At 41.4% G+C, this 23,624-nt stretch overlaps 1 protein-coding gene across 1 annotated transcript in view; it reads right to left on the bottom strand.

Moving 5' to 3' along the window:
- The window catches only part of tbc1d32 (TBC1 domain family, member 32), a 107,982-nt gene that overhangs the window by 70,917 nt on the left and 13,441 nt on the right, over positions 1–23,624 (bottom strand). The window contains exons 13-22 of the mRNA XM_078289717.1: positions 22,860–22,949; positions 21,297–21,439; positions 20,375–20,502; positions 19,265–19,466; positions 15,123–15,202; positions 12,287–12,425; positions 9,738–9,825; positions 8,986–9,104; positions 6,098–6,217; positions 5,738–5,826 (exon numbers count right to left, since the gene is read on the bottom strand). Of these exons, the coding sequence (XP_078145843.1) occupies positions 5,738–5,826; positions 6,098–6,217; positions 8,986–9,104; positions 9,738–9,825; positions 12,287–12,425; positions 15,123–15,202; positions 19,265–19,466; positions 20,375–20,502; positions 21,297–21,439; positions 22,860–22,949 (1,198 nt within the window). The remainder of the gene's footprint in view (positions 1–5,737; positions 5,827–6,097; positions 6,218–8,985; positions 9,105–9,737; positions 9,826–12,286; positions 12,426–15,122; positions 15,203–19,264; positions 19,467–20,374; positions 20,503–21,296; positions 21,440–22,859; positions 22,950–23,624) is intronic.

Genomic DNA, 23,624 nt, shown 5'->3' with positions numbered 1-23,624 from the left:
CACTAATGAAACCCGTAAAAGTTCTGGGTAGCAGAAAACATGCCTTTTCGCTATTTTAATGTAATGCTACCATTAACGCAATATTGTACCGTTAAATTTACTGGCTGCAAGTGTGAAAGGGGCTATAACGTCAGTAAACACCGTGTTAGTATGTGCTAGCTAAAGTACTATCATTGTACTGGGTTTCTTCTAAATGTATTTTGATGACTAATAGATGGTGTGCTGCAAATGTAATGTTGTAGGTAGCTGCAAATGTTAGCCTGCTAATGTTAGCTAGCTTGTAGAACAGCAGCAGGTTTAAAGTTTTTGTTCTATCGTTACTAGGGATGGGATGATATGCTTATCTTACAGTACGATTCGATACACAATATGGAGTTCACGATTCGATACAACCATGATATGATGTATTAAATACAAGTTCAATGACAACAAAGTCTGAATGCAGAATTATGTTTATTTCTGAGCCACAAATCTTTCTAGCAATGGCACTGACTTTCTAGAATGTAAACAACAATTTAAAAATGTCGTTATCACGCGCGAATATATCTAATATCGCAATTCATTTTTCTGGCCCACAATGCGTATTATACATTATTATACATTTTTGTACTGCGATATATTGAATTTCGATATACCGGCCCATCCCTAATCGTTACCCTGAATCACAATCTTTCGATTTGCGAGTTTGTTCCACACTATGTTAGCTTTACTAGCCTCCTTCTCCATCTCCTTTATTTTACAGTGCGCAGTGTTAGCTAACCTCACTTACATCCTATCCTCCATCAAGACTCACTCAACATGAAGAGTAATGACAAAATGGAGGAATTTTGCAATTTCTTTGCAAAGAAAACAAAAGTAAATTGACACTGACCAATCATTTCACTGACGTCATCTGGCCTAGTGGTGATGACAAACCAGAAAATATGCCCACATGCTTAGAAAGATTCTTAACTCTATTCATTTTTCCTTGTTTTCTAATTCATTCTCAGTTGGGCTGTATACTGTACGTCTGTGTGATATCAGATTACAGGTCACTTGATAGAACTTTCATCGAATTTCTTACAACAGGGGATAATAGAGCATATTCAATCATGCAAATTGTCCAAGTGTGAGAAACATATTTGAGCATAAACATTTTTATTGAAGGCAGCCCTTCTCAAAGATAGTTTTCTATGCATTCAGTACTAAGGGACTTTGGGCTATGCTATGACATATGTTGAAATTCTGCTATTAATGCGAGGGAGTGTGCTCAGTGTGTCTTTTGGACTTTTATCCCCTTTTTGACAAACCCAGCATAGTGAGAGTGAGGCTGACTCAGTAGACTGAGAGAGCCGGCAGGGCAGAAGGCTGGATCTGAGGTGAGTGATAAAAAGGGATTTGACAGACTAACCACCAGAACGTGCTTTGTAGGCTGTACCACTCACCAGGGCAAACTGTGTTACAGCTTGTGTATGTATTGGCTCACAAGTTACTAGTCCATATGACAGAGCTTTAGTCTGTAAATTCTGTACAGTGCAATAGGAAACCATCCTGGCACTAAACAGATCTCAGCTGCTGTTAATGTGAGGGACTGGTCAATTTCTGTGCAACTATTTTATATATATTTTGAGCTTCATTCAGTGACATCCATGTATAGTGACATTGGAATTTATTTTTTGTTTTTTTAAAATCAAACTGACTCACTTTAGTGGATATACAATTTCCAATGAATTAATTCATTCAGAATGAAAAAATAACGCTCATGTAACCACAGCTACTGTCAGGCTGAAGGCAAGTCTAAAAGAAGAGCAGATAACAACACTAAATAAAAGATGCAAAACTATGACATAATTTCAGCCTCTACTACTGTGTTCTGAAACTTAATACTTATGGATGACATCTCTAAAATGAAAAATGATTGATAGCCCGGTAGAATTGCCAAACCATATGGAGAAATTCATCAATACACAGGAAATAACATTTAGTCATTTAAAAGGTTTAGGGGGAAGGACCCACAGCTTGTTAGCTAACTAACTTTAGCATCTGGTCAGCAATCTATCACTGTCTTGTTGACACATCTCATTTGCATAATAGCTAACCTTACATAGCTAGTACTGGCTGGTATTTGCTTCAACACTACATGATTCGCTAAATTAGCTTGCTGTCTAGTTAGTTAGCTAACAAAGCCAAAAAAACAACTGTTCAGGTTCACTGAGCTGACTGTTCTCAAGCTACAACTGGCATGAATTACAGTTTGAAAAAAAAAAGAGAGACCAAGAGCCTAGCCGGATAACCACACTCAAGTTGCTTTCTCCTGATCGATGTCCAAAATGGCAGTCTGGCAGAAGGAAGAGGTGTTTTATTCAGATTAAACTCACTTAGAGACCAGTACACAAAGAGTAACAGAGAGGCTGGAGGGCTAATAGATTTTTGAAACAACCCTTTGCTTCACATTTGCCTCCTGAGCACTATAACACAATTCATCCCATCAGCACACTTCATGTTACAGTTGTCATTCATGCTGGCCAGGACTATAGCTTCTACAGTTTTCCATAGGTTTGTGGAGATGGCATGTACATCCCCGAAAATCTAACTATTTCACAAGCTCTGCACTCACACAGCAGAGACAAAAACAGTTCTCTACAAGTGAAAACAAGTGATCTAATTAATGATCTAAACATACGCAGGTAGCAGTATGAAAAGCCCGCAGGCTGTGCAGTGTGCACCTAAACAAGGCAGAGCAATTAGAAGCATATACATTGCAAGCAATTTACAATACCACGACAATTTATTGTACCATGGGGAATCTCAGCTGTTACTGAGCCTGAAACAAAACAAGTTAATCTCTTCCACTTTGTCACGCATCTTAGGGTGCTTTCACACGTGACTCGTTTGTTGTCGTCAAATCAAAATCTGGAGTGTTTACCCCCTTTGTTCTAACCTATTCTAATCTAGTTCACTTTGTTTGGGGAGGTGAGAAGACCACAATTGAACTCTGCTGTGGACCATACAACCCTCTCTGGTCTGCCAGGAAGACTTTGGCTACGTTCCACTACAAAGTGTTCCTCCCTAAGCCCTACTCTCTGCTGAGGACCTGTTCAGTTCCCTGATGCCCACGCTCCACTGTGAGCTGAGAACCAATTTAACCAACTCTGGAATTCCCTGCAAAGCGGTCATGCTCTTCATCTATTCTAAAATTCCAGGCTTAATAAAAGCTGCATCGGTTATTTGCTTCACCCTACTGATAGTTAGTGTGAACAAGACAACAGGGGACAGAGTGCAGGTTGCTATGGCAACAAAGAGGCTTTTACCAATGAGGAAAAGAGCTGAGGGTTTCTGGCCCTCATCAACTTCCGTAGACCTCAGGTAGAAAATAGGTGAGGACAGTTTTTGCCTTCATTTCTGGTTAGGTTACCACGTCATGTACACTTCAGGAACCTGTAGTTGTTGTTTTCTTTTATTCATTCTATGGCCTAAGTGATGGATTAACACCTGAGTCCCCTACATACATCCCATACGAACTGTTGGCTGAAGGCTTACAAACTGAGGGTGTATGGAGTCCATAGTGAGATGCAGAGAGTGGTGATGCACACAAACCAAAGACAAAAATGGATGGTATGTACAGTAGCTCTCTTGTGAAAAAGTGGTCTAAGCATAGATTGGGCTGGCTAAAATAATCGTGCTGTCAAGGATAATATCACTTGTCATGATGGTTACAGAGCAAAAGAGATTTGTTAATGTCTTCTCTGGCTCTATACCACTGATTGTTGTGCCATCTATTATTCATCAGTGATGGATTCACACCCAAGCTCGCTGTGGAGACAAAGTCCCTCAATCACACAGGTGTCTGGCAGGTTGTATGTCTGTTTGCGTAAGTGGAGGTTTGAAGGCGTATGCGAGAGTGAGTGTGTGCGTGTTTTTTCTGGCCGACTTCAAATGAAGGTGAATTTAATGTGCCTCGGCGGAAAATATGTGCAGGCATTCACACATGCGATCGCACAAACATCTAGTAACAGGGTTCCAAAAAGCCAAATTTAAGACTTGATAAGAGCCAATATACATTCTGACCAGGTAAGCTACTGTGAAGTTGAAAATACACAGTTAGACTAGTGGAACTGGAATAAAGTTGTGTATTAAAGCAAAACCTGCTCCGGTTTTGTGCCATAAAGCAATATCCCTTTGTACCGTAAAGCAATCCAGCAGATTTCCCTCCAAATCTAACCCGGTATCACACAATGTAAAATGCAGTGTACAGGCCAGTAGAAGCTGCCAGTCTTCTCTGTGATGGTCCTGTTTGTTTACAGTAATTATACTAATGTCTCAAAATGAATTTGCCAATGATTTAGTACCACATTAATACATCTTTAAGGACCCAGGGATACCGTGGAGAGAGACGGAGAGTGTGTGAGTGTAACTGTAAGTCTGTCAGTCAGTCCATCAGTCTGGGTGGTAAATGAATAGAGCGTCTCGTTCCTTTCACTGGCTGCTAGATGTGAATAGGAGTGGGCTGACTGACAGACACAGGCAGAGTGAGTCAGTCCAACAGTGGGGCTCCAAACAAGTCAAATGTATTGGAATTCAGTGAGCCTTTTAAAAAGGCAAAGGAGCTCACGGCGGCCCACGCAGCATGTGCGCACACACATACACAACAAGGACAGATGAATGTGTGTGTGTGTGTGTGTGTGTGTGTGTGCGCACGTGCACATGCAGGCGAAGACATTCATGACTGTCTCTTTTTTTTCTCTCTAGCACACATTATTTTATGTCTCTCTCACACAAACACACTCGGTTTGTGTTACTGTACTTGTGAGGACATTCATTGACTACAGGATGTGTATTTGTTAGTCCCGCCCTCCTCCCCCTCAGTTGGTCAAGTTCCCACTCCGACACTTGTCACTCATCTTGATGATCCGTCATCTGGCCTGAGGCGTAACCAGCATCCATAAAGCCTCCAAAGGCGTTGAAAAAGCAGATGGCGAACACAGCCAATCTGCATTAAAAAAGCAACGCTGATGCTCATAGTGTTGCTCTTTCTTTTCTCACTGCTTTCCTCCATTACTGTTGTTTCTATGACTTCCCTGCTCTGTGGCTGCTAGCCTCACTTTGATAGCCACGACCAGCTCACCGCTGGCCCATTCGACACAGCGTGGCACAGACCCACAGCAAATGGTATACGCCCCATAACGTCCCAACATCACTGAAAAGCCAATTTCAGGCAAGGCATGAACACACAGGGTCACAGACAGACACAGACTGATAATATATGATGAATCCTGTTATTTCAATGTGGAAAAGTTGCATTTTGCAGCATTAACCTTAACCTTTACCCTAACCTAATCCTAATTCAAACCATAACTCTAAACCTAAATGCAAACCTTAAAATAGACGCTCATTTTGGAGGATTTTCCTCACCTTTCTATCCCATAAATACAGAAATACCGCACACACACACACACACACACACACAGCTCAGCTCATTTCTCTCTCATCCAGCGGAATCCTTTCATCAGCTTTTCGATGCTGGGTAATCAAAGTATAAAGAGCCATGTCAGTCTGGTATTTGCCAGAGGCTGAGGTGTGTGTGTGTGTGGTTGTATGCGTGCATGCGTGTGTGTGTGTGTGTGTGTGTCACCAGGTGCTAATTAGATGGTAAGGCACTCGATGCACGCATTTACAGCCATTCACTAATGCACATCCCTTCTGTGCTCCCCCGCTGATGTTAAGTAACACGAAGAAAAAAAAATAATATCAATCTCACCTCAGGCCAAACGTGTGAGACTGCTCGTAGTTGAACAGGGAATGAATCTTTGCATCTGAATTCATGGCAATCAGCCTGTCGATCAAATCCTGGGGAATGTAATGAGAGGCCGTGAAGAGGAACACAATGGTGAGAGGAGATTTATTAGAATGTGTATGGTGGAAAATGTACATCATGCTGAGCGTGTTGAGGGATCAGGAGGAGGCCTTTGCGAGGTGGAACACTTTAACGTGGGTGGTGCTCGAAGGGGAAATAAAGCACAAACATGCCCTCAAATGGCTGAGCATGGTACTGCAGCCAGACAAAATATAGATTGGGATATGTGTGTGTGTGTGTATGTGTGTGTGTGTGTGCACTTACAGGTACGGAGGTGGGCATCTCTCGCAGGGTGTATTCGCTCTTGTTGGGTAGAGGCTGCTGGCCGAGCAGCTCCCACACCGACTGGGGAGAGGACAGCAGGTTCACCAGGGATAGGAAAGACTGGGGGGGGGATGATAGGAAAAAAGCAAGCAGGGAGTGAAGAGAGAAAACGGTTCGAGAGGCAGTGAAAGCCACAGGGAGCAAGCCAGAAAGAGGGGGAGAAAGGGTGAAATTAACAGGGAGAGAAGAAGAATGAAGGAAAAAAAAAGAGAAGGACTTAAAGGGGAATGCCACCCATTTTCAGTAGCCACACAATTACCTTTTCCTTTACAAAACACTTATTATTTGGCTCATTGGGATGGGACACTCAAACAAGCTCTCGGTTTGCTTTCAAATCATCTTCAAGTCTTAGATCTCAACTTCCATTGACGTTCTGTGAGCACTCTCACACACTGAAATAAGATCCACGCCTGACACACACACACACACAGCTACACACACACCCTCTGCACATCTGAGAAAAACGGTAGCCTGGAGAACAATCAAGCCACAATAAGATGTCTACCTGCTCTCATCATTGGATCAAGGATAACAGAGAAATACATGGGAATCAAAGGAAAACGCGATGCACGCGCGCACTCACCCTTTTATTTTATTGAACAGCTTAAAAAGGAACAACAAAGTCTTTTTCAATTGCTGTGACTGTAAAAATATGAGTGGGTTTTTTTCGTATTTTCTGTGTTTTTTTTCCCGGTTCTTTCATCTACTCCTGCCTGTTTGGTGGTTTTAGTCAGTCACATCACAGACTTTTCCTCCACAACCTGTGGATGCGGAGGTGTATTTTATTGCCTGTTTGTGTGTGCTTGTGCTTTTTTTTCATGGGTCCCTCCACAAAAATGAATTTAGCTAGAAGGGCTCAGGTGTTGGAGGGCATGTGGGCCTTTGCAGTTCTCCGTTTGCCTTGCTTCATTTGCTTTAATTCTGTGCAAATGCTAGTTCTAGCCTAAACTGTTTGTCGAGGCAAGCTACAACTGGACTAAAACATTTAACAAGGTCATTTTTGTGTTTCGTTCAGAGAGGTTAAGACTGACATCACAGTGAGCAGATTCATGTGTACTGTGTATGTGTGTGTATGAGGACGTGCCCCATCATGTACAGTATACATCATATCGATGTTGTTGGATGGAAACCTCGCATTTTTCAGTTGATCTAACTGGTTTCGAAAGGGTTTCATGATTGTAGAATTTTGTAGAATATATTCCTTCCATTGAAGTTATAACATGTAAATCAAAATCAAAAGGTTTTCACCCAACAGCGACGATATATTGCATGCATGCTGTATGTATGACAGTTCTATCGACAAAAACGCCGAATTCATAATGGCATAACGGGCAAGTAAAGGAACACATTGGCATATTGGCAATATGATTTAGATTGCTATATTGTATTTATACTGTGTATTTAGTAGGGATGGGACGATATGCTTATCTCACGGTACGATTCGATAAGCAATATGTGGTTCACAATTCGATACAACCACGATACGATGTAATAAATAAAAGTTCAATGACAACAAAGTCTGACTGTGCAGAATTATGTTTATTTCTGAGACACAAATCTTTCTAGCAATTGCACTGGCTTGCTAGTATGTAAACAACAATTTAAAAATGTCATTACAAAGTGCAAATAATATAATTTGGATAAAGAGTTTGTGAAATTGTGATGGTCAAGCCGTCTCATTTGTGATTACTACAGCAGAATAAAATGGAGCTAATATCACGATTCATTTTTCTGCCCCACGCTACGTATCGTCACATCTTTGTATCGCGATATATTGAATTTTGATATATTGTCCTATCCCTAGTATTTAGTAGACGGTAAAGTATCTGAGTTCTTCTTTTTGTCCAACAAACAATTAACATACTTAAAGGTAATCTTGGCTGTAGCATACTAAATACTGAACATACAGAGGTGAAACTGCTACCAAGCATCTTGTTGCACAACAGCAAATTGATCAAGGAGCATGTTTGCTAAAAAAAAAAGAAAGCTGCTGTAATCTATGAAGGCTGCACTACATACTTAGTTTGCACTGTAAAGGTCAAGGCACAAAGACGCAGCACATACAGTCTCTGTCAGTCACCAACACGCTCATGTTAAACTACACATTTCTATCTGTTTGCAGCACAGGCTCAGCTCCGCGGCTCTGCTGCCATGTGCCGGCCTGTGACGGCCTCAGCTGGCCATACTGGACCCTGGCAGCTGACCCGCTGATAACACAGGCTTTAAATTCACCGGTGGCCAGGCACAGTTCACACTTCACTGGCCATCCATATTCACTTTGCTAGTTTGACTGAGAGAGGCAGCCGGGCTCCTGTCGGAGGCCGGCGCATTATCACACATGCACTAGAAATTGATTCGGCCCAGAAAATTTGAGGCTGTCCTGACCTGACGCTGACAAAATTCCGTCCAAACTTGAACCGAACCCAAGGAGCGCAGCTTTTTTACCAGTATACCGACTAAAGCTTAAAATTGCTAGTCATTTTCTACGGATACATTGCAAGTAAATGTATTTTTCAAGAATACTGTTTGAGCCCGTGCTTGTTCCAAATTCGAGCAATGAGTGAAAAATTCAAGCCCATCAAGTCCAGTTTGATCCTGTTCATAATATAGTTTCAATGGAGAGTTTGTGAAATTGTGATGGTCAAGCCGTCTCATTTGTGATTACTACAGCAGAATAAAATGGAGCAAATATCATGATTCATTTTTCTGCCCCACGATACGTCACATTTTTCTATTGCGATATACTCAATTTCGATATATCGTCTCACCCCTTGCACACGATCACAAACACATACACACACACACATACACTGACACACAGAGTGTACCTTGAGGCAGCTCCTGTCGATGGGGTCCATGGGTGTAGGTTTGGGGTGGACCACCCTGACATCCTCCCTTCCACACTCCAGAGCTGACCACAGCTCGATCACCAGCGCCTGGACAAAACCTGCAACACAACAACATCAAGCCAATGGCTGAGAGCAGGATTTTTGAAGAGGAGCGTCACTATATTTGGGCCCCTTTCCACCTGTTCTTCATCCACCAGTATCCTGACAATCCATTATTGACAAGGATGTTACTATCTGTTCCGATCTTCAATGCATCTCGAGCTCATTTACATCTAGATTTTATGTGTTTTTTGCTGTCTCCAATTACTACCAGATCACCCAGGATGCATATTAATGCCAGGAGGAAAGGGGGTCTATAACACCTAAACTCCTATTTCCAAGTGTGAAAGTCCTACAGTAATTATGATGCATCGTGGACTCAAGCTTTTGGCTGGAAATAACAAAATAGACACTGTAAGAGAACTCGTTTTTTGTGGTTATTGTATTTTTGAAATCAAGTAGGGCAGGACTATTTATGTTTCAGTGACAGAATAAACAGAGGGAAAAGTGCAAATATTTTAATTAGCTTGTTAACTCATAATTGATGTTGTACATTGCCAAGACTTAATCTGCTAGACGTTAACAAAGCCTGTGTGTGTATGTGACAGGATGCCGTGACTAGACAACACTTACTATAAAAGCCTACTGGCAACTCTGTGTGTGTGTGTGTGTGTGTGTGTGTGTGTTAGTACCTGAACTGTGCAGGGCCACCACCCCAGGAGCAGTCGCTGCCACCTGCGTCACCATCACCCCATATCCAAACTTCTCACATCGGCTCACCTGTGGAAAACACACACACACACACACACACACACACACACACACACACACACACACACAAAAACCACAGCAACAGGGATTAATGGCAGAGGACGACTGCTATAACATACAACTACAACATGCTATATTGGAAACAAACAGACATCTATTTTGACTGAAAAGGAGGACTGTACATTTGACATTTGTGATTCAGAGAAGCATACTTAAGACACTGCTGGCATCCTAAATGGCACTGTACATTTTAAAAAGGTTAGGAGAAATCTAATTGCAAATTGATTTTTGAGTGAACGGGCCCTTCACTAATTACAAAACAATGTCACAACTAAAAATAGACTAAATATAATTACATTCTGTAATGAAAGTGAAATGCCGCACCAGAGAAGCAAATTACCAAGAGAGCGTAAACAATGGCACTCAATTAAACCAGCAGGGGATTAGCACAGGTTTGCAGTAAGTGTGTGTGTGTGTGTCTATGATACGATGCATGGACAATCCTATGTAAGGCATATGGAGGCAAGGAGAGGGTCCTTAGATTCATAAATCAAGCAACATGTTACGGCCTCCAGGCTACTGGTGAATACTAAACAGTACTCAGGAAATATTACTGTGGCCTTGAGGAGGAGCCAGAGCCATAAGTTAGCAGGCTCTCAGCAGGATGAATTATGGATAGAGTTGACATATTGTAGGCTAACAGGGTGCATATAAATACAGGCTTTAAAGTTAGCTCTAGAATGGTGTAATAGTCTACAAAATGCAGAGGCCGTGATTATTTCTGTCAAATTGGATTTCTGTGACCCGGACCGAATGTTAGAAGCCAAACCTCATCAAAATTATTTGGGGAAAAACAGGAGATGAGATAGTCATGTCTTGATTCATGACACATTGAACTGAATACAAAAGCTTAGACATATCGCACGCACATGCACTGAAACACAATTTTTGATGGGCAGAAAAAGAAGCTTCATTTGAGCAAGAAACAAGCTGTAAAGGCACCGTGCAAAGAACATGAGAGCTACTGTACTTCTACAAAGTTACACAAAAAGAGTAAATGCTGAGACTAAATGCTGTTTTTTGGGCCTTCAGTCTTTTGATGTAGGTTGTTATAGCCTGTATTCTTTTGAGAAAGGTGATAATGGGCCTAGCGTGTTGTTTTTCTGCCAGCCAAATTGTAAATTTACATTTTTACTTTCCAAAAAGCAGCAATTTCCAGCTAACATTAACTGTAACAGTGCAAGTCAGGCTGAGGGTGATACGACTTTGACCTAATCATGTTGTGGCTGCAGTGTGGACTTACTGTATATCAAGATAATGAGACAAACTCATGGCACAGTCTTTCTATTTAGAAGGCTTATAATCAAGCCACCGCCAAAGTCAATTCATCCAGGACTTACATAAAGGTGATGTACAGTACCATGAAATTATATTGGCTCAATACTAATGTGCAGCGCTTTATAAAAGTCACAGTGTTTAGTTGCAACCAGGGTAGTATGATAGATTTTCACTCTGATAGCTTTAATGGGAACTTCAATATGGCACTCCGAGTACACAAATAACCTGCCATTTGACTAAAAAAACACTTAGTAGTTTTTTTCTGTATAATCTCTAGTGGGCAGCCTAAAATTATGTCTTCGTCTCCCAAACCCTTGCCGCTCTACAACATCCCGCTCCACCGCAGTAACTGCCGTGGGAGATAGACCGGACAGTGGAACAAAAACTGGTGTCAACTGTGGCTGCACTGTGAACGACTGAGTATCGTCAAGCCAATTTTTTAAATTTAAAAAAAAAAATTAAATGCACATTGAGTGAGTTTCCATCTGCTTGGTTGAAACGAACAAATAGGCTTCCTGAATACAGAAAGAAGCCATGTCAGAAAACACAACCATGAAAACAAAGAAAAAAATATTTTCAAGGATTGATTAGTGGGCAGGTTGCTGTTTACAAGTTGCATCACCCCTGCAAGAAAGTTTTATCAAAATTGGACCGGTGGTAAAGCAGTTATGGCCTTTCAAAGTTTGAAATTTTGACTTTTAATTTTAGTGTCCCCATGCAATTTTCTAAACATGAGCACAAAGTGCCAAAATGCATCAACCCTCCAAGTTTCATCAAAATCAGACCAGTGGTTTCTGAGATATCACCTGAGATATTACATTTGACGGACAGACAGACGGATGGACAGAGACAGACCAGTCCATACATCCATCCGTTTTTGTAACACATGAAATTTCATCGAAATCTACTGTTTACATTCAGCTTTTTTAATTTGATACATCCCAATTCCCATTAAAATGCTTGGATGGAAACCCGGCTAATAGTCCCCATGTGTTTTGGTCCCTGTAGTTTAGTTGTAGTAGTGAAAGGTTATCACAGCAAGTGACATTTAAGTGCGGTGAAGTGTGGCAGTGGGGATGACAGCATCACTATTAACTTGTATAGCTCAGCACTGTGCAGTATGTGTCATTACCTGTAGTTTTTTGGTGAAGCGAGAGAACATGTAGGAGACACACTCATTGATGGCTCCTGTCTGCTGAAGCAGCAGCAGGCCTTTAGGTGTAACGGCAAAGTTCAGCAGGCTGTCCAACAACGTTTCCTCCCAGATAAGCCTGTTCCAGAGTTAGAGAGACAGAGAGTGTTAAATAGAGCGAGTTACCATGCATTCACACTGTGAGCAACATGATCAACAAGTTATCGCAAGTCCATTCCTATAGAGCTGAGTGACACCAACAACGAATCGGATTACCGCGCTTCCCTGTTTCCCTGTGATGTCGTTTCATGAACAACGAAAGTGCGAAATGGACGAGAAGTTGATTCCAGCCATTCAAAGCTTCCCAGTTCTCTACAACTTTTATTTGAAGGATGACAGGAATAGACCTTTTTCACAAATATGGCCGATGTACGTTGCAGGGTATAAATCGGTTCTCACCATTGCCATTGTATTGTGTTATAAGCTATACTGAAACACAAAGTAAGTGATCACAGACAGAGTTGGAGGTGACAGAAAGTTGGCTTCTTAACATTGCTGGCAATGGTGAGAACCGATCTATACCCTGCTAAGTACGTCAGCCATTTTTGTGAAAAAGCTTGATAAATGTCTCAAAAACAATGTTTGGAGAATAGTTGCATCCATTGTTGAGGTCGATGGTAAGTGCTGTTTATCTCCGATTAATGCTTCCTAATTAGAGCTTGCTAGCTAGAAACTCATCAAAACAATGTGACGTTATGAAAGGCAGCAGCAAAACAGTGAAAAATACATGATTTGCCTGTTCAAAACTGGTACATAGACGCAATCAGAACCTCTCGCACCTCCCACAATCGGTCAGAATACAGTGACACATCAACCAAGTTGCTTGCAGTGTGAATGCATGGCTAGAAAGGGTGCACTTTCTGTTCTCTAATTTTACTAAGGATGTCAATGAAGAAATCTGACAGAAACAACCTACTGAAGAGTGCACCCTGTGTTCTTTTACATATTGTGATGGAAGGAAGATAGTTTACTTTTTCTTTGAAACCACAGAAATGAGAATCAAATACCATCCATTTGTGACACAGGTTTTCCAGAAAAGTCTACAGACTGTTTGTTTAGGGGAGAATGGGCCAAATGAATGTAATTTGACCTTATTTTGCAGAACAAGAAAATGTGCATAAAGTGAAGGGAGTGAAACTTTTTTATATAATTTTATATATAATAAAATGACCTTCCGCTGCTGTAGCAAATCTACTGTCATGGCAAGGGTGTCGCAGTCCTGTACCTTATGGAGCTATTTTCCAATGCAAGGCAGTGTTTTTCAATTCACCACCACCATTATACGGAATACACAGTGCAATTGCAATGTGAGGTAACACCACAGTATGATCATTTTGGCAGAGACATGAGAGCGGTGAGATGATAGCAATAAAACTCGTGGGTTGGTCAGGAAGTGGCTTGACCCAAACACTCACTCCAGTCGGGATGTCAGCGGATTGGATTTATCCTGCCAGCAGGTTGACTCATCTTTTTAACTTATTAACAGTTGCAATATTTACATGCAGGTTAATATTCCCTTAACACTAGAGGGGTCAAACCAAGTTCAACTGACGTCTGGTTTTGGAACTGAAATATCTTCGCTTTGAAAATGTCCCTACATGCAGTGCAGTGGCACGGTGGCACAGTGGTAGCGCTGTTGCCTCACAGCAAGAAGGTCCTGGGAGAGCGTCACAGCGCCATTAAAAATGCATGTGTGTGTGTGTGCCAGCCGCCGTGTGCATGTGTTGTAGATGGTTGCATGTGACCAATAAAGACTGGGTTTGTCCGTCCTGTTTCGTTTCGTTACATGATATTTCCTAGACACAATTTCCGGTCACACCACTGTTGTAAGATTTTCAAAATCAAACCAAGAAATAGCAATTACAACTGCATTTATACCTTTAATTGACAGCTTGTTGGCCTTCTCTTGGACCCCGCAAATCCTTTGGCCTTTCTAGCGTTAATATTCGTGATACTCGAGCATTCTGTTCATGAGCTGGCATACGTAAGGCCAAATCCCATTCACAATAATCTGGATACATTTACATATGCACCTAGAGATATTGATGCCATTCATAGCAACTACCGCCTCGCAAATAGGGTGAATCTAGGGCATCTCATTTAGGGGGGGGGGGGCACTCTTCACTATTGCAGCCTCACCTTGTGATTTAGGCTGATAAGACAGGCGTATATATATACACAAAAATCTTAACTGGTGCAGCTTGAAGGTGCATATAATAAACAGCCTATCCTTAATAAAGTCTTAACTGGTATATGAACACAGGCTTTGGGTGTGGCTGGACTAAAATGACCTGTGTGCTGGACTGCAGTGAAACAGATATGGAAAAAAAACTCAGTATGAACTAGCGGTTTCTGACAGTGGTCACAGATCACAGATCAGCAGTGTGATTGCAGGGACAACTCCCAACCGCACTGGATTAGAATACACATCAGAGAGGAGAGGAGAGTTGGTATGAAACAGAAAGAGACAAAATAACACAGGGCTGAGAGAGACATGTTAACATACTTACTGCTGGAGGCTTACACCTGTATACTGCATATCCAAAAAGGGCCACCAAACAATTACCAAAATTCTGTTTTGACAATTCTATCTCTGCAGTTATAGGTCACAGGGCCATGGGGTGGAAACAAGACTTTTTGTATTCTTAAATGTCAATGTTGAGCCTCCGTAATACCTGAATTGCAGGCACATTCTAATTTAATTTCATGGATTCAGATAAAGCATTTAAATTGTGTATGTGTGAGTGTCTGTGTGTGTGGGCGTGTAGAACCTCACATGCTCTGCAGTTCCTGATGGGATGTTTCAGCACTGGCTCCAGGTACTGGAGTTGGAACCCTCTCTGATAAGGAACTGGTCTAGAAACAGGGAAGAAAAAGGCATTAGTCAAGGTATTCGTTTTCATCACTCAACATAAAGGCATTGACAATGAGTATGTGCAAAGGCAAGGCAAGGCAAGGCAAACTTTATTTATATAGCACATTTCATACACAAGGCAAATACAATGTACTTCACATAAAACAGAAAAAATACATAAAATGACATTAAAAACGTAAGAAAGAAAGATATTGAGCAGTCACTCTCACACTGGTGACACCTCTGGTCAGCCAGTATAACTTCTCTGAGAGTGACTCCCTCAATTTTTCCTCTCAAAAGGAAATCAATTTAGATGAGATCTTGAAGGATTCTTCAAAGGAGCCTAGAGTCTTTCCAGTGGTCTTACCCCACCCTATAGGCAGGCCCCACAGCCCCTATAGGACTTGTAAATGTTCCTTTAGAACAATACACAGATCATCTAAACAATTACAATTATAAACTTCAAGAAAACCTTCAATTCTCAACACAGGTTTGAGGATCCCATCAGAGCGGAGAAACTACTCACCAGAGTTCCTCTAGACTCCTGTTGGGATCCTGTTCATGACGCCAATTGATGAATAACTTTGTATAAAATAGGTAAAATATAAATAAAAGAAATAAAATAAATAAATAAAGATAACACCTGTTACATCTACATACAGATGATTTAGCAGAAGGCCACAGAGAAAAGGAATGTTTTGAGCCGACTTTTAAAAGAGCTGACAGTGGGAGCACATCTCAGTGCTTCTGGAAGTTTATTCCAGTAATTGGGAGCATAATTACTAAAAGCAGCTTCACCTGATTTAGTTTTCACCCTGGGAACAACTAACAGACCGGTCCCAGATGACCTCAGAGGTCTGGGTGGCTCATATCCTGTGCAGCATATTTGAAGATTAAAATAAGTTTTACCCATGAGCCTTTTGTATTTTAATTTCACACGTTGTTTTAACCTTGCTCTTTCTTTTATGTGATTTTGATTGGACTCTCACTTTATACATTGTTGTATGCTGCTGGTCTGCAATTGTTATGTTTGTCTTGATGATGCTTAAAATTAAAAAAAGCAAAAACATAGCAATGTAGGCGTGTAATAAATCACAGAAATCAGGTAATATGCGTCCCCAAATAAGGGGTTGAGACATTGATACGTTAGTGCTTGGTGCATCTTCAATAAACTAAATGAAAGCCCATCAAAGCCACTGTAGCAGATGCATGTTATCTTCATTATTCAAAACATATTGTTCTGAATAATGAATCATTTAGCACTTTCTGACTAGTTAGGGACAGTCAGTGGTCACAACAATTAATCGAAATCAATCAAACCTTTAACTTAACTTTCTTGACTAGTTAATATTTACATGAGTAATAGGTTGATACACTCACCGAGCACTTTATTAGGAACACCTGTACACCTGCTTACTCATGCAATTATCCAGTCAGCCAATCATGTGGCAGCAGTGCAATGCATAAGATCATGCAGATACAGGTCAGCAGCTTCAGTTAATGTTCACATCAAACATCAGAATGGGGAAATAATTTGATCTCAGTGACTTTGACTGTGGCATGGCTGTTGGTGCCAGACGGGCTGGTTGAGTATTTCTGAAACTGCTGATCTCCTGGGATTTTCACGCACAGCAGTCTCTAGAGTTTACACAGAATGGTGCGAAAAACAAAAAACATCCAGTGAGCGCGGTTCTGCGGACGGAAACACCTTGTTGATGAGAGAGGTCAGAGGAGAATGGCCAGACTGGTTGGAGCTGACAGAAAAGCTTCAGTAACTCAGATAACCTCTTTACAACTGTGGTGAGCAGAAAAGCATCTCAGAATGCAACACGTCCAACCTGGAGGCGGATGTCACTTTGCTAGCTGATACCTACCCAGTATTAGTACTGAGCACTTTATTAGGAACACCGTGTTCCTAATAAAGTGCTCGGTGAGTGTATATGTTTATAGTTGGGTGATAGAGGTTAATAGTAGGGTGTAGTCAGCTATAATATATGAAACAAGGTTATGTAAAAAAAGACTTGTGGACTTGGAAGTGGGACATCATCACTGCCTCATCATACCTGCATGACAATACAGTACGTGCAGGCCAAAAAATGAGCAATCACGGCATCTAATTAATCTTTAACACAGATTGGGTATGGTCAGATGTTGAGGAAGTGAGAGGGGAAATTACTTCACACTGGCACATTGACACCATGTGTCAATGTGCCAGTCAAGTGAGTAGTTAATTTTTGACAAGGATGTTCTGGAAATAGTAAGTAGTAAGTTGGGGTTTGCTATGTGGCTTTACAGTCCAACAGAACTCTAACTTTGAGACTTGGATAATGTCTCCTTACTAGTGGAAGCAGTATCACTTGTCAGTATCTCTAGCTAGTCATTCCAGTGATCCCTCTGTAATTGTGTTGTAGCAGTAGTGGTTGGGAGTTATTTTTGGTTTTGGTTCCAGATCCGTCTCTGTTTTGGTTCCAGTTTTGTTTCTAGTACAGGCTGTATCACTGAAAGTATTCTTATTTAGACACTTCATTATGATAAGAGCACTATTAAAAACACTGAGTGAATGGTTTGTCAATTTCCTATGTTCGCCAGCAGTGGTGGTAGTTTCCTTGCTGTGACGCTCCACCATTGCTGAATGAATGTGGAAGAAACACTGCATTCATCAAACTAATGAGATGTGACACTGAGTATTCTTGCCAGTGAAACCAATCACAGGCTTAGGATATGGACGCTCCTCCATTAGATATTCTGGAAAAAAAGTATTCAGATATAAAGTTTATCAACCAATGCTTTTTTATGGGCGGATTTGTCAACCTTTGTTCTCCAACAAAGTGTATTGATTTCCTGCGTATCCCTGCCTATAAAACAGCATATTCCATTTTACAGCAATAGCAATATTATAAAAGTAAATTGTTTTCTGTTCTTTTAAGTAAGGCTTTGTTTTAGTATGTGCATCATTTTTGTTGTATAAGCTGTTTTGAGTCAACCAGGCAGATCCCCTTTAAGTGTGTGTAAAAGAATCCTGAATACAATATCAGAAACAATGGGAACTAATTCCCCCTTATGTTAACCAATGTTTTTATTAAATCTGAAACTGCCCCTCAAAAACCCATCAAGATCTTTTCCAGTCTGTTGCTCACATAAGGCTGGGGAGACACTACATGACTTTGATGCCAATTATAGCCACGGTTTGGCATCAGGACTGATTTTCAGGATTGAAGAGTCAGTTTGGGTGGGTTGTACAGATGAGTGAGTGTGTGAGGGCTCAGGACTTTAATCTCTTTCCTCCTGATCCAGTCCAGAGCATCACCATTATTTCAGACATGTTTGATTTCTACCACTTGAATCTGTGCGAGTGTTGACGTCCTCCTGCAGTGTGAGCTGGTCAACCACTCAAATCTGAATGGAGCCTGGCGATAGCCAATAAGAGTTGAGCGCGTGTGAAGTGTGGAAGGAAAAACACTTCAACTCCATGTGTGCGTTCCCTAAATCCAGCTGGTCAAGTGTGTGTTCCCTAAATCCAACTGGTCATCAAGTGCGTGTTCCCTAAACCCAACTGGTCCTCAAGTGTGTGTTCCCTACATCCAACTGGTCGTCAAGTGTGTGTTCCCTAAATCCAACTGGTCCTCAAGTGCGTGTTCCCTAAACCCAACTGGTCCTCAAGTGTGTGTTCCCTACATCCAACTGGTCGTCAAGTGTGTGTTCCCTAAATCCAACTGGTCGTCAAGTGTGTGTTCCCTAAATCCAACTGGTCGTCAAGTGCGTGTTCCCTAAACCCAACTGGTCGTCAAGTGCGTGTTCCCTAAACCCAACTGGTCGTCAAGTGCGTGTTCCCTAAATCCAACTGGTCGTCAAGTGCGTGTTCCCTAAACCCAACTGGTCGTCAAGTGCGTGTTCCCTAAACCCAACTGGTCGTCAAGTGTATGTTCCGCAAAACCAACTGGTTGTCAAGTGCATGCGCCTGTACGATGCAAGAGGAAAATAATCTGCATGCAAGTCATGAAGTGTGTCCCCAGCCTTATTAGTGTTATATTCAGAAATTCATTCATGTTGACAAGTGCAGGCACCTTTTTCCAGGCGGCGGCTACAGCGTTGTGCAGGCCGTAGGGTCGGAGGACCTGTAAACCCTCACAGGTGTTGTATATCTGCCTGCAGACAAAGATGAAGGCCCCACATAATGTATGGGACAACTCTGATTCACTCAGTGATGGGAGCTCCCTATCCAGCAGCCTCTGGGTGAACTGTACAATGACATGGGCAGCAGAGGTACTGGAGACGAGAAAAAACAAACAGAGAGAGAGTAGTTGACAACATTCATAGATTTTCATATGTACAATACTAGCTATTCACCTTATCAAAAGCTCCAGATGGAAAAATGACAATGTGCAAAGCGCATGTGCATCAAGGTTCCCACCGTGGCCCTGATGTAAAATTTCATGACTTTTCCATAACTAAGCTGGAGCGCTTCCATGACCTAAAAATGTTCTTCCCTCCTGGTTTCCAGTCTGGTTTCCACTACCGTTGGGCTGAAAACTGCCATCTAATTAACTGAACTGTCCAAAAATTGTCAAATACATTCTGGTATATTCCTTTAAAGTGACCCACTTGTAAAATTCCCTGATATTCCCTGACTTCCCACAGAATTGATCAAATTCCCAGACTTTGCCTGTCTGGAATACAACCTCTAAATTCCATGAGATTCATCTGCTCTCATTATCAGAACATGTATAGATAGAAGTAGCATGCATACAAAAATGAATGGCACACTATAATGGTCGATACATGAAGTTCAGTACTCACAAGAGGTATCAGCATGTGAAAAAGCAGTATTGCTGCATCGCTACATCAGTCTGTTGTTTCAGAATGGACAGACTTCTTTGGAGGCAAATCATTCTACAGTGCTATAATGGGACTTGACTGAAGGCTACACTTGTGGATGAGTGAATCAAAGATATAATCCCCATGATTGACAAACCGATGATATCCTGGTTCTAATCTGCCTTATGTGCAGAATGAGGAGGATTTGCTATGCAAATTAAAGCCTACGCTGGAGAAACGGCCTTCTAGCCGAGTCAGGCAAATGTAATATATTCATAATCATCAAAAATACGAAACGAAAACACTACGAATCCAATCAATTTACGCTCACACACACACACACACACCAACCAACTTACCTCTCACCGTGGGCTAGAACCAGATTTTTCTCGTACAAGAAGAGGGCTAAGCCTCTGTCGGTGTTTGCGATGCGAGCCAGAGCGTCGGCGATGAGAGTCAACGTCGCTCCGGGAGACTTTAATTTGGCCTGTGAACCGTAGAGAGAGAAACACACACAAAATTGAAAGTGCTTCAGGAACAGAGCGGAATGAACGCCGAAAGTGATTAAGAGGGATGAACGGGTATTGAGAATGGAAATTATATCATCAACTTTGACAGCAATGGTACCAAGAAAAACTATTATGTTTTCATAAGTGCTGGTCTGACGATTTGAAAGAGTTTACAAAGGGCTGACCAATGGCATAAAAGTGCCGAGCTGAGACATGGGGTTTTAAGGATGATAGCTGCTCTCGTTTATCTCCTACCTAATAGTAGCAAACAATTCTTTAATGTCACTATCGGAAGTTGATGGCTTTGGCACCGCGTATGTGTGTGCGTGTATGTGTTTGTTCCTGAACTTCTATAGTTATGAGGAACAAATGTCCTCCCAAGGATAGGAAGATGAGGAAAATCCTCCAAAGTGAGGACATTTTGCCGGTCCTCACTTCTGTAAGGGGTTAGTTTAGGATTAGGATTTAGAATTAAGGTTCAAATTAGGTTTAGGTTAGGGTGAGAGTTAAGGCTAAAGTTAGTTTAGGGTTAGGATTTGCGTGTAGAGTTAAGATTATTAGGATAAAGTAAAAAAAAGTCGTTGAAGGTTTTCCAGACGATTTTATTATACCTGAGGTCAGGGAAGAACCTCTTTTATATCGGTGGTATATATTGGCAAACCCTGCTCACAAATACAATAATACAAACATGTGTGTGTGTGTGTGTGTGTGTGTGTGTGTGTGTGTGTGTGTGTGTGTGTGTGTGTGTGTGTGTGTGTGTGTGTGTATTGACCTGCTGTCCATTGAGCAGAGCTATAACAGGAGCCACTAGTGTCTCTATGACGGGGGTCTGGTAGAGACACTCGGCAGCACTCTCTGTCCTCTCACACAGCATCCACAGCACCTCCATCACCAGACCGCTGGGCGACAGGGAGTCTGGACAAACAAACATTATACACTGTGACCCCCTTTACACATGCATTAACATGCAATCTGTGTCTGGATTGTGTCTACGTATGATTTAGCTGGATTCCACTTGGCATAAAATTAGTCTAGAGTAGGCCTATACACATTGAAATCAGATTGTTATGCATGTCGGTTCCTCTCGTAATATCTATATCATTCCAAATTTGACAGTAAACGCCCCATCTTGCTTGTTCCTCATCTCTAAATATCCTGATAAACCATTTTTGAAGAGGATGTTACTATCTGAGCTGCCTGATGCTTGTTTTAGCCTGATTTGTGTGGGATGTGCATTCAAGTTTATTTCCACTGACATAGTTACTATATGAGGATTGGAGATTTAACACAATTTGGAATACATTTACACATTGTTGTTAATGTGGCCAAATGCACCTCTGACAGTCTCTGGAAGTTTGCGTGATCGGATCTTTAATGCATCTTGGGTGCTTTTAGACCTGGATTTGATGCATTTTTGCTCGATGCAATTTAACAATCCAGTCACTCAGGTTAATGCAGGTGTCTGTGGAGAATAGAGGTAAAACTATGCACAACCCAAACCTAAAGCAGGCCTTGGAAACAATCTGCAATTGCCACTATCTCATTCTCATAATTCTAAACACATTTTGGAGACATGCATTATCACTGGATGGTGTGCTATGGTGCTGCGCATTAGATCATTAAAATCACACTTTCCTCTGTTTGTGAAAGACAGAGGAAGAAGTAGATAATTCTGAAGTTACAGAATTGTTATTAGAACATTGGTAAAGTCCACACAGACACACACAAGAGTTCATTCTGGGGTATCAGGATGCTGTTCAGAATCCTCTCTCCTCAGTGCTACATTGGTCTCTTCGTCAGGCCGCAGGTAAAAGATTAATATGACTCTCTTACTTGCTCAGCATAACTTCCTTGTAACACCCAGACAAAGGAAGTCCTCTGAGACAGTCAAGGTAAGGGACACTATTGATCACTGGCAGCAAAGTGATGTGATATTTTTCATGAGAATGAATGGGGCAATAAAGCAAGGTCCTCCGGGAGGCTGCCATGGCACTGCCTGACTTGGTACAAGGTTAAGAGATAAAAGATATGGTCTGAGGAATGTTGTTACGCCTCAGAGGGAGGGTCAATGTGTTCTCTCACTCTATCGCGCCCTCGCTGCCTCCAGAGAGAAAAAGCCTGGACACAAGCCATTTAAGGGTGGAAGCTGAAACTCACCGATGTAGATAACAGTATGTGCGTAAGTGCAATGACACTAAAAAGATCCTACATAAAAAGTGGTTGTCTTGAGACTCAAAACTGCTCTGAGTTAATTTATCACGCTAATGAGAGGCTGGGCAAAAGGTGTGTACGTACATGTGTGTGTGTGTGTGTGTGTGTGTGTGTGTAGCCCCACCTATGTGTGAGGTGTCACTATGTGGGGGCTTAGGGTGTTGGTACATGATGTTAATCAGGGTGACGACCAGGTCTGTCAGGCTGACTGGATCTGAAACACAGACAGGAAAGATGATGAATGAGGAAATCAGTATGGTTACTCAGTGTGGGACAAATACAGACAGATTTAGGGAGGGACTCATACTTTCATACTTATGTTTTGGTAGTAGTAGAGACAAAGGTAATTTTGGTGCTTAATTTATGCTCAGATTCATTTCCAGTGTGAGTTTCAGTACCTAGTGTGGTTTAAAATTGGCTAATATTTGCATACTTGCAAGTATATACAATACTTGCACTATAACTGTTAAGTTAGTTGTATACTTTAATTTTGTCATACATTTTTATATGTACAGTGTATAATTCTAAAGAATGATGTACCTTGTTAAACTTGAACATTACATTACTTACACTGAGCTAGTAATAACAAAATATGAAATACACAAAAGAACACAGACATGTTTTTTTATGCATGTATATCATTTTAAAGCATGATCTGCCATGTTAAACTTGAATATTTCATTGTCTATACTGGGCTAGTAGAAATTTAATTCATGGCATTTCATGGCTGAAAACCTCCATCTAATGCAATAAATATGGGAAACAACTTGTCAAATACACTCTGGTATATTCCTGTAAGGTGACCCATTATTAAAATTCACTGATATTCCCCAAATTTAGCAATTTCCCTGACTTTCCCTGTCTGGAATACACCTAACAAAATCCCATA

The sequence above is a fragment of the Centroberyx gerrardi genome, chromosome 18, assembly GCF_048128805.1.
Source record: "Centroberyx gerrardi isolate f3 chromosome 18, fCenGer3.hap1.cur.20231027, whole genome shotgun sequence".
NCBI classification, from domain to species: Eukaryota; Metazoa; Chordata; class Actinopteri; order Beryciformes; family Berycidae; genus Centroberyx; species Centroberyx gerrardi.
Note: the sequence above shows the minus strand (reverse complement) of the source record. Positions and strands in the feature narration are given on the sequence as shown.